At 44.1% G+C, this 12233-nt stretch overlaps 1 protein-coding gene across 1 annotated transcript in view; it reads left to right on the top strand.

Annotated features, from left to right (window-relative positions):
• Nucleotides 1–12233, top strand: part of MERTK (MER proto-oncogene, tyrosine kinase) — a 92519-nt gene that overhangs the window by 34302 nt on the left and 45984 nt on the right. The window contains exon 5 of the mRNA XM_081156282.1: nucleotides 11473–11559. Coding sequence (XP_081012408.1) covers nucleotides 11473–11559 — 87 coding nt within the window. The remainder of the gene's footprint in view (nucleotides 1–11472; nucleotides 11560–12233) is intronic.

Genomic DNA, 12233 nt, shown 5'->3' with positions numbered 1-12233 from the left:
CAGCTTGACATTGTTTACAAAAATTCTGCTGTGATTGTATTTGCAATTGTATTGAATTTATAGATCAATTTAGGGGGGGAGAACGTTTTACTAATATTAAGACTTCCAATTTATAGACACAGTCTGTCCATTTATCTAGGTCTTCTTTAAATTTAGTTAATGATTTTTGCATTGATGTTTTTTGTTTCACCCGCAATCTGGGGTAACACGGACTGATGGACTGTTGTTCACTTCTGATGCTGACTCAGAGTGAGCGCAGACTTCACAGGTGAGGGGTGGAGTCCTCCACGAGACTGCCTAGCTTCACATGCCAGCCACAAGTCCGGGTGGCAGTGGTGTCCCCAGGCCACCTGCACTTTTACTGATGGGCTATAAATGTGGTGATTCCCATGACCACCTCCAATTGTGTAATTTGCTAGAACAGCCCAGAGAACTCAGGAAAGTGCTAAACTTAACCATTACAGTTTTATTATATAGGCTGCACATAGGGTGAGGTCTGGAGGGTCCCCAGCATAGAGCTTCCCTGCTCTCTCCTCATGGAACGAAGGTGTGTCACTCTCCCGCACATCTGTGCGCTCACCGAATGGGAAACTGTCCAGAGGTTCATGGTCCAGACTTTTTGTTGGGGTTTTGTCACATGGATATAACTGATGAAACCATTGGCCATGTGACTGAACATAGTTTCCAGACCTCCCTCTGTTCCCTAGAGGTTGGAGGTTGGGCTGAGATTCCCAACTCTCTGGTCAAGTGGTCAGTCATTCTGGTGACCAACCCCCATCCTGAAACTATCTAGGGACCCACCATATGTCACCTCGTTTGCTTAACAAAGCCACTCCTATCACTCAGGAAACACTAAGGGACAAAAGCCAGTTAAATTCTTTATTGCAAAAAATGCCCATGAGGGCAACTGGTTTATGAGTTGTTTTTGTAATGCCAGTGTAGGTATCTGGGTTTGCTGACCTCATAAAACTAGTCAGGAGGGGCTCCCTCCTCCTCTCTCTTCCGGAAGCTTTTAGTCGCATTGGTGTTACTTAGGACATTCCTGAGATTCACTGGAGGCTCTAACCGCCTGTGTTTAGGACACTGTTTCTGGTAGTGCAAGTGAAAGGTTAATATATTAGTTAATGCTGAGTTTGAGGTTGATTGAAATCCCGAGGTCTTTTTTCTCATTAAATTGCTGCAAAGCCAAAGCTTTCCGGCTCCTTGTCTATTTAACTATTTTTGAAATCGCACCCTACCATGTGACATTTACCCTTATAAAAATTTAATCCATTGTCCCAGTCTACTGAACCCATTTGGAACCTTGACTCATTGGATTAGCAAGTTTTCTCCCTGCTTTGTGCCAACTGCCGTTTTGTTTTGATGGAAATCTAGATTCTGATCTAACTGAGAGCTGAGCCAGAGGCCTGTTAATAAAGGCAGCCTCTGAGTTGACCTCAGTTCATTAAATCAGTTCTCTTGGCTAGTGTTCAACCCATGATAAGTCGGCTTACTTTTATTTTTTTCCATTTATTTCTCCATCTTGTCTTCTGAGACATTCCTTGACATATTAGTCTCGTAAGTGTCACGGAAAGACTGGAAATGACTTTGGAATTCACTTTGAAATCAGGCCTGACTTATTGGTGGTGAGCTGAACTGGGTAAGATAGCTTCCTGCATCCCTATAGGCACCAACTGGATACCCTTTCTTAAGTTTTCCTGTGGATTTCCATCTCTCAGTGATTGGGTACTTACCAGAATCAATATCATTTTCCTGATTAAAGTAGGACAGACTCTGTCCATCTCTGCTTATCTAGAACTTTTCTTCTTCTGTATGTTTTCACAGAAATTTGAAGTGTGTTTCTGTGATAAGATCTGCAAATTCTTTTAGCACCCAAGGCCACATGTAGTTTGTCTCAGCTCGTATGATTTATTTCCAAGTGGCCAGATACATCCCCACCACTGCCACCTACTTGGGGTTTCAAGTTCTTTGTCATCTTCATTTTACTTTCTGGTTTGTTTCTTTGGTAAAGAAGACAGATGCAAAATAGGAATCGAGGAGTTTATAACCTAGTAGTGTGCTTTTCAAAATAACCTTTATGTGATGTTGTGATTGCACGAAGCTGCACCTGATAAATTTACGTACGAGCTGTGCGCGCACACACGAGTCCTTGTATAATCGGTGAAATCTGAATAAGCTCTTTGGCTAGTACCCGTGTCAGTTTCCTGGTTTTGGCCCCAGACTGTAGTTAAGTGTAATGTTCACATTGGGGACATAGAGTGAAGGAAACAGGATCTTCCCTGTATATTTTTTTACATCTTTCTGTGAACCTATAATTAATTCAAAATAAGATTTTAAAAGCTTTAGTTTGCATAATTATTAAATGATTTTACATTAAAATGTGGAAAGTTCAGAGAAGTATGTTTATAGCTTATTACACATTTACAATTACAGTGAAGACACTGATGTGTTTCCTTCCTAATTTTTTCTATAAGTGTATGTGTGTGTGTGTGTGTGTGTAAGTGATTTTCCTTCAAGTGAGGATGATAATACTTGTGCAGATTAATTCCAGCCCTTTTACTACACAAATATGTGAACACATATTCACTGTAAAACATTCAAACCGTAAACATAACAAAGCACAGTGTGAAAATCTCCCTTTTTTCTCTATACTTTCACTGTCCTATGCAGTGGAATCCACTGTCAGCCTTTGGTTTACCTGCTCTCTGGCCCTTCCCAGTTCTTAAAATATCCTCATATATGTGCATATACACGAATGTACATGCACACATTGATGGCCAAGCCATGTAGCTCTTTCCGAATGTCAGTACTCAAGGGCCTGTCTCGTTGTTTGTGACAGTTACCCAGTGAGTGGATGTCTTACAGGATTCCAGGGCAGGAGGGATAGGGAAACTGAGGCAGGAAAGTTAAAACAAAGCCAAACAGTGTGGGCAGTTTGCAACTGGCCTGCCAATAGCAAGCCATTATCTTCCCCAGTCAAGGACACTGGGAACAAATAACTAAAAACCCCCCTAAAGAGAATGCAGAAAAGGAGGGAGGGAGGGGAAAGGAAAACAAGGGCAGTTTTACTCCCTAAGCCGAGAAGCCAGCAGTCCGGGGGCTTGGCAAGATACAAGTGCCAGGTGCTTTTCACGAATTCTAGGAAGGCCACAACAAAGTAAAAAGGGACCTTGAGAATTAGTCTGTACTAAAATATTCAGAAGAGGAATTTTGAGACCTATAAGCAGGCGGGTATATAACACCTCGAACCCCCACCCGACTCCCTCTTCAGATTAGCTGAGAGCCTGTCTGCGCTTCATCAGCTAGATGTACGGATTTGCTTGCCTTGCTGCTTTACTAAAGGTGCTTGTTTTAATTGCTTTAGTAAAATTGGCTTAATCACAACACAATCAAGGCCTCTCAGATAAATTCATTTATATGAGAAGACAAGAATTGAGGTGGGGACAGCCCTGTCCCACTGACTCAGGGGGCTGTCCTATAATACCTCTCTGGTGTCCGTGAGAGGTGCTTCTGACAGATGGACCGTCATTTACTTAACCATTCCCTTGTTTTAGTATTTTTTCTGTTGCTTATGTAGACATATTTGTATCCATATGTATTTCTTCTCTGAAAACCTTGCTGGACACCCTGACCTTGTGTGTGTGTAGCCAAAGTGCCTCTTCCTAACTCTGTGTGTCTGCCCCTTAGTTATTAGTGTGCTTACTATATATCAATTATTTATTAGCTTAGCCTCATCACCCCACACAGTGCCTGGCATAAGAGAACTGTGTGACTTGAGTGAATGAACTAGTGAACAAACAATGAATGACACAGTCCCGTGTCATAGGTCTCTTCACCGGAACAAAGAGACACAGTGATAGTTAAGTAACTTGCCTTTGTATAACTGTTGTTGCACTTAGTCTTATCTCTTTTCTCATTTATATTGCTAACCAGTTCTTTGAAATTAATAGAACAGGGCTTTTTACATCCATTTTGCAGAGCAGAGGGAGAAAGGGCCCAGGGTGCTGTGCTGGGCGGTCAGTCAGACCCAGTCCGCCACTTGGAAAAGACTGACATAAAACAGTGTCCTTACTTACACCTGCTTTTGATTTTGAGGGCCTTTGGTGTGATACCTGAGTCCGCCCAGTAGTTCAGGCTATTCTGACATGGATGCCTTTAGGGGGTTGCATGCTAATGTAAAGCCATGGTGTTTGCAGCGAGGCACAGTTCTGTCTTGAAATTAACCCCCAAGTAAATCTTTCTGATCCCTAAGAGAATGTGATCTAAGGAAGCCCTTAGAGAGCCCCGATTGCAGAGGCTGCTCTGAGCAAGCATGTTTATGAACAGGGAGGTCATACACCTTGTCCCTTTGATACCCATGTTTTCTCTAGTGATGTAAGAGCTGTCGTTAAGAGACAAGAGCAAAGTCCTTTGTCTGAAAGACATTATTCTGAGTCCACAAGCCAATCTCAAAGGTTCCATGATGTAGGATCCCGTTTATATAACAGCCTCCAAATGACACGGTTGTAGTTTGCTGGGGTTGGGTGGGGGAGGATATTCCTAAAAGGGGTAGCAGGAATGAGCTTCTTTTTGGTAATGGAACAGCTCTGTTTCTGTACACAGCCTGTAATGAAATTTCATAAAGCCACACAATCCTTCCTCCCCAAACAAAACGAAACGAAAACTGGTGAAATCTGAATCAGGGTCTGTATTTTAGTTATGGTATTACACCAAACCGATTTCCTGGTTTGGGTTGGAGTCCTCTGATTATGTAAGATCTTATCAGCAGGGGAAGTAGAGTGAAGGGTGGACAGGAACTCTGTACTATTTCTGAAATTTCTTAGGAATCGAAAATTATTTCAGAACAAAGGGGTTTTTTATTGTTTCGGTATTTTTTTTAGAGAACCACTTTGTCGAGGGCAGAACTCACCCCCCCCCCAAAAAAAAGAGCAGGACTGTAAAAAGCATTTGCTGTATGGTATTTAACTGTGGGATGTATTCATTATAGGCTAGAAGTTCAGTTCCCCAGCTATACAATAGACTAATGCCTCTTCACGGTCATGTGTCCCCAGGCAAACCACTCAACTTCTTTATATAAAGCAGGGGTAATAACAGTGTCTACCTAATGGAACATTTATGAGGATCCAGTGAAACAATGAACGAAAAGCCGTTGGTACAGAAGAAGCCTACAGGAATGATTCGAATGTGATCAATTATAAATGTTCACATGCAGCCGTTACTAACTGTCCATTGTGAGCTTCCTTCCTAACAAAAGTGGTGGACTATATGCGGATCTGTTTTTAAATACTCGTTTTATATTGTAATCAACATATAGAAAGCAGTTAAGCTAGTTTTTGTTTTAGTTAGTTGGATAGACTTAGTAATTAACATTCATTGTAATAGCAAGAGTAATGTTACTGAACTCAAGGGGTTTGCTCAAGCTTGGGATACTACTCTATTCAAGAGCCAGGCATGGTTCTTTGCAAGGTAGTTTTATTTACTTGAAGGAAGTAAAGACAAGAAATTCATATCCAGAGCTCCTTTCCCCAAAGGGAGGCTGGGCCATTGCTTAGATACACTTTTTGGTTGATTTCTTCTGTACAGTTGGCTACATTTATCAGGCTGGGATCCCCCCTACTCCCCGAAGCTCATCCTGTTTATAGCTGGTCTGCAAAATACTATGCTGCATTGTAACATTTAGCGAGAATAACATTTAGTCATAACAATTAGAACTGCCCAGACCTTGAGACCCTTGTCCTAACAGTGACATAGCTAGAATTTAAATCAGTTCATTCTTCTCACAGTGCTTTCGGTAAAGATTTACTTTGAACCTTATAGCAAGGTGTGATATAATTAGTCATTTTTAATACTATTTTACAGGTCAGAAAAAAATTGGAATGAGTTAGGGACCTACAGCTTAATTAAGTTCTAGTCTTTATGTGGCGGCTGGCACGATCCTGATGAAACACGTTAGATCATGTCAGTCTTCTGCTCAAAGCTCCAGGTTTCCCATCCCACTTACGAGACAAAGCAAAGGCCTGTGCCACCTGTTTTGCTGCGTAGACCCTTCCCTCACCTCCAGTAAAAACTTGGCCCATTCCCTCACCCTATTTCCTCAGAGGACTTTTCTCAAGGAGCCAGTCTGATCCATGTATTTAAAATCACCACCCACTTCTCCATTCACCTCTGGCCCTCTGGCCCTCTTCTGTTTTTTCATGGTACTAATCACCTTCCAAGAATGCACGCAGCTCACTTACTTATAAGATTATTATTTCTCGCCCTTTCCCTCCACAAGAAGGTGAGATCCGCAAGGACAGGGATGTTTGTCTTATTTGTGGACATATCCCCAGTGCCTGGGGAAATGTTGCACACAGTAAGTACTGAGCTAGTGAATGAATTCAGGGCAGACAGCGCATCCAGAGTTAGTGAGCATAAGCGCCTTCATTTATGCACCATATTGTATTTCTTGCCTCTTTTGGTAGAAAAATAGACATCAAGGGGAAAATACAAAGAGAGGATTGCTTACTCCAGAGCTCAAAGAACTGACCTAACTGTGCTCTTAGAAGGTGCTTTCTCAGCAGCTCTGTCCTACCCTCAAGGGAACACTCTGTTACTGAATGTTCCTTAAAATATCTTTCAGACTTTGTGTCAAAGGCTGTGTTTTTTTAAACCAGCCGAGAACCAAGCAAGAGAGGGGGCATGAGGCACCTTGGGGTTGGGTGAGATGTTGCAGTGGAGTAAAGGGGGGGGGGCACAGGCAGAGGACATGGCTCAGAGACACTTGGGCACTCAGGGGAGAGTGGGTGGTAGGCGGAGACTGAGGGCTGGATCATTTTTTCCCTGGAAAGCCACCAGTGTTTGGGTATAAAACTGGCAGGTCTATTCCAGTCTGGTTGTTATTGTTCCTCTAGAGGGAGGACAGGGCTCTTTCTCTCCTGTGCACACCGTTGCTATGTCCAACCCAGGCTGAGAAATGAGTCTCTAGTTGGGCATCTCGTGCCAAAAGATGTGTAACTGAATACAGACAGTAAGCAAAGAAGACTGTATTTGGCCTCAAGTGCCCGCCTAGTTCTGCAGAAAGTTCACTGGTTGGGACCAGCTTCTGCTCTCCCTGCTGGCATCTCTCGGGCGTCTGTTGAGAATTGCTGTCATCAGTGGTTTGGTTCCTTCTGGGCGGTTCTGAAAGGGGGTGGTGCCTGGTGCCAGGAGTTCGCTGCATGCAGATGGTTTTCCTGACTTTGTGTTCGCCCTGTAAAAAAACACAAAGAGGGAAATGGACTTCCTGCTTAACCTGAAGTCATGCCCCGCGATAAGCAGTTTCACTTCCCGCATCCCCACAGCCTGCGGGCCTGACGGACGGTGGGTAACGTCTCGGTGAAGCCCACCCACCCTCCTGACTTACAGAAGGGTCAGCTCTTCCCCCAGGGCCAGAAGGTGATTTGTATTTTGTACTCAAGTGCTTCCCAAGAGTTTTGGCAACATTTCATTGAACTCAAATGACTGTTTTGGCTTGCAAATGTCCGTTCAAGTAGAGGAAAAAAGAAAGATTGCCGCGCCATGTCTTCTGATTGAGCCGAAGCTGATTTTTCTAAATATAAGTCAGGTTTTACAAGTTCATGGAGCCTGGTGATATGGGCATCTTGTTTGAGAGCTTACGACTTGGAAGGTTAAAGTGATACTTCAGCATGAAAGTCAGTGTCACAGGCTGACTGTGACATAGTGATTGGCAGCCCGGGCCCCAGGTGGTGGCTTTAGAGGGGTCAGAGTCTTCATCCTCGTGCCGGATAGGATGGGTGTCTTCTTTCCTAAAATCAAAGCCGGACAAAGTGCCCAAAATCCAGGTGCTGTGCCAGCCCTTCTGTTCTACCTCTTGCTTCCCTATAGTTGCTCCCTTTACAAATGAAAAAAGGCCCCCTCAGACTTCTCTCTAGTTGCTGTGGGGGCCTCAGTTCTCAAATGCTTCGGTCTCAAGATCCCTGTAAAATTAAACTCTCAAAAATGGTTGAGAACCCAAGAGTTTTGGTTATGTGAGTCTTATCTGTTGATACGTACTGAATTAGAAGTTAAAACTGAAAACTTCTGTTAACACAAGAACACACAAGCACATATTCCATTAGCTAATAGAGCCAGTAACATCACACAACAGTTAAATCAACGTCATACATTCCTGTATATGTTGCATAGGACCCTTTAAGGGAGTTTTATTTTAGAATGTCGGGATATTATTCAGGGTACCTGAAATTACATCCTTTGTGGCCGTTTAAATTAGGAGCAGTCTAAGATGCAAATCTCAAAACGTGTGAGAGGCTACATAGAGTTTTTCAGGATTCTTTGGGAGAAAATCAAGCAGAAGATACAAAGACCCCAGAGATGGGGTCTCCACAGGGGCCCTTTTATAGATGTGGCTGATGGATTTGAAATAAATGCTTCTCCTCAGTGCAATAAATATTTTCTAAACCACCACGCAAACTACTGGCGGTTTCATCCCTCCCTTGAGAGGACTTGACCAGCTGGGAAGAGTCTGGCTCCTACCTGGACCTGTCGTTTCTTGGCACCTAGAATTGTCAGGAGAATTTATTTAGCTCAGCAGCCTGTCCATTTAGGATTTTCCTCCAGTCTGATGGAATTACTCCTCATCTTGGAAAGTTAAAACACCTGAAATGTCTGTTTGATTCTGACATGACATTATTATAGAGAGGAAATGGTAACCACAGGATGGTAGGTCAGAGGCCCATGGGGCTGTTTTTCTTTGAGGGGCTGTGTCTGATCAGCAGAACTCAGACGCTGGGACAAACTCCCATCTGGATGGAGAACAGCAAAAACCCACTAGTGCCCGGCCAGTGTGGCTCAGCAGTTGAGCTTTGACTTATGATCCAGGGGATCTCGGTTTGATCCCCAGTCAGGGCACATGCCCGGGTTGTGGGCTTGATCCCCAGTGGGGGGTGGGGGTGCAGGAGGCAGCCGATCAATGACGACTCATCATTGACGTTTCTATCTTTGTCTCCCTCTCCCTTCCTCTCTCTGAAATCAGTAAAAATATATTTAAAAAACAAACAAACAGAAAAACCCCAGCAACAGTGATTTCTTTGCACATGGAGCAGCTCAGGGGAAACCCCAACACAGAAGGGATCAGATTTCTGTTTCTTCCTAGATCTGCTCCCAGACAGGGTCCTCCAGCCACTTGGCCAAGCCTTTCTTTCTTTATGCCTGGCAGCATGTTCCTTTTTAGTTTTATAAATATTTAACTTCTTTGTTCATGACAAGCTTTTAATGTTATAATTATCAAATGGAACGTTCCCTACACAAGTCGACTCACAGAAAAAAACAAAAATAAGCTTTTCAGGCAAGAAGCAAATGGCTGTGTATTTTCAAAGAATTCTGTTTATCCGACCGTCTTCCTCCGGTTCATGGTGTGGACTCTGTGCCAGAGACAGACATGGCAAAGTTTCCAGATTGAACTAGTAGAGGGCATATGTGCCTGTGCTTTTCTTAAAAAAATAACCTTTCTCATTTTTAGAGTAGTTTTAGATTTGTAAAAAAATTGTGGAAGTGGTACAGAGATTCCCACCTCCCACTCTCCCCTACTACTGACTCTTACCCTAGTGGCACATTTGTTACAATTAATGAAAGATACTGATAGAGTTTACTAACTAAAGCCCACTATTGACTGACATTTCCTTTGTTTCTACTTAACCTCTTTTGCTGTTCCAGGATTTCATCCAGGATTTAGTTGCCATGTCTCCCTAAGCTCCTCTTGGCTGTGGCAGTTTCTCCAGCTGTTTTTGTTTTTAGCAACTTTGACCGGTGTTTTTAAAGTTTTATTTTTTAGTGAATTTGTTGGGGTGACATTGTTTAATAGAACCGTATAGGTTTCATGTGTACAATTGTATAGCTCATCATCAATATATTGTATTATATGCTCACTAACCCAAATCAAGCCTCCTTCTGTCACCATTTACCCCCCCTTTACGCTCTGTACCTCCCCTCACCCCCCCTTCCCTTTGGTAATCACCGTACTGAGATCTGCGTCTATGAGGTTTTTATTGGTTTTGTTTTGTTTAATCCCTTTACCTTTTTCACCTAAACCCCCAACCCCCCTCCCCTCCAACTGCTGTCAGAATGACCTTGACAGTTTTGAGGAGTACAGGGCAGATTTTTTGGAGAAAGTCCCGCAGTTGGACCTGTCTGAAGTTTTTTCTCATGAGTGGACGTATGTTATCTGTTTGGAGAGAAGACTCCAGAGGGGAAGTGCCATTTGCATCACATCATATTGAGGACACATTCTGTCGGGGTGACTGATTGTTGGTGCTGACCTTGATCACCTGAGTGAGCCAGTGTTTGTCAGTTTCTCCACGCTAAAGTTTTTCTTTTATTTTTCTTTCCACACTGTCCTCTTTGGAAGGAAGTCGCTGTGCGCAACCCACGCTTAAGTAGGGTGAGTTACGCTCCCTCCTGAGGGCAGAGCACCCGCGTCAATTATTGGGGAGGGTTGTCTAGTCTCCCCGTTTTATTTAATTGCTTATTTATATCAGTATAGACTCGTGGACATGTGTTTTATACTTTGGGTTACAATCTAGTGGCACTTCATTTATTTTCTTGCTCAAATTGTTCCAGTTGTGGCCATTGGGAATGCTTTCAGTTGCTCCATTGTATGTGCAGTACCCCCCCCCCCCCCCGTGTGTGTGTGTGTGTGTGTGTGTGTGTGTGTGTGTGTGATGCTGTGTTTGTGTTATATTTTACCCCCAGGCTCATCTGACATGTTTCTTGCCCCCATCTGAGAATCAGCCATTTCTCCAAGGAGCCCCCCAGTCTCCTTTATTGGAAAATGTGATTAGACCTGGGTTACCTCTCTTCCTTTCTACTTGATATTAATGAATCAGAGGTCTACGCACCTCGGAAATGACAAAACTTTTTTATTTAACGTTATTACCTTTGAGTAGTAATAATGTCTGGCGTTGGTATAATAATTCCTTATGAGTTGACTGATTTTTACTATTAAATAAGGACTCGTTACAGCAGATCATTTGAAAATTTTTAAGCTGTGGTTTTTATCCTGTTTCTGGAATTGTGAAGTGTCCACGGTGTCCTGGGCGGCTAAGCCGCAGGGGACTATCTGGGGGGCCTCAGAAGCCACTCTACTTGATATTGGGGCCAGCGAGTCCCACACCTTGTAGCAATTGAAAGTCTTAAGTAATACTGCCTTGTTACCATCAGGGCAAAAGAAAGGGTGTGAATGCAGAATGGCTGCCTTTCAGCCCCTCCTTGCTCTTTGTACCTAGGGTTTAATCTCAGGATCCCAGGTGTGGGTTTGTTTGTTTGTTTGTTTGTTTGTTTTTCAAAACATCAGAGCAGTTTAAAAATTAACTTTGCATTTACGGCTTGAAGCAGTGAACCAAGGAATGAAAGCCTGGCACCATGTCACCCGCAGGGCTCTGCTGAGCGGCGAGTGGCCTGTTTCTCTGCAGCTGGTCTCACGGTCTCCTTCCCCTTCAGGTCTGACCGAGACGGCGTTCTTCAGCTGTGAAGCCCGCAATGACAAGGGCCTGGCCGTGTCCCAGGGCATACAGGTCAACATCAAAGGTGAGAGACGGGGCCAGTCCCTTGAGCCTGTCTGGGAGCTGGGGCAGGCGGGAACCAGCTGGAGCCCGGGCTTCCCCACTGACTGCCTTTGTGATCTTGGACAAGTCATGCGACCTGCCTGGCTTGTGTGTTCCCCTCTGTAAAATGGGAATAGTTACACAGCCTACTGTTCTTGAGGCTCAAATGCGCTCACACCAGCAAAAGCACTCACCACAGTGCCTGGCATATAAGCTTGGTAAACAGCCGGTTTAGCTCTGCGTAATCTGAAGAGAAAACAGGCTGCAATGTTTACCTCTGACCATCTGAGCCCCTGGGGTGGGGGCAGCTGGGGTGAAGCGAGTTCACCAGCCGCTGCTCCGAGGAGGGGGAAGGGGCAGGCCAGGGTCACTCTCCTCGGGCCCAGCTCTCCTGCCCTTCTTTCTTCTCTCCCCCCTCCTCTCCTCGTCCCTTTGCTTCCTCTAAGCTGGGACATAGGTAATGGAAGGCCCCAGCTAGTGGAGACACCCCAATCCAATCAATCGCTTCTGCCTCCTTTTTTTGTGAGACCAAAGGCATTTTAACCTGGGGCTTGAAAAGAAACAAAAACCTAAAATGTGTAAAACCGAATAACAAAAACGCCAATACTGTCTTTTTATCTCCCTTCACATCCTCTGGTACCCTCTCGGGGAAGCTCA

This window comes from Miniopterus schreibersii (genome assembly GCF_964146895.1).
Source record: "Miniopterus schreibersii genome assembly, chromosome: 13".
Classification (NCBI taxonomy): domain Eukaryota; kingdom Metazoa; phylum Chordata; class Mammalia; order Chiroptera; family Miniopteridae; genus Miniopterus; species Miniopterus schreibersii.
This window is presented reverse-complemented; position numbering and strand designations above follow the sequence as displayed.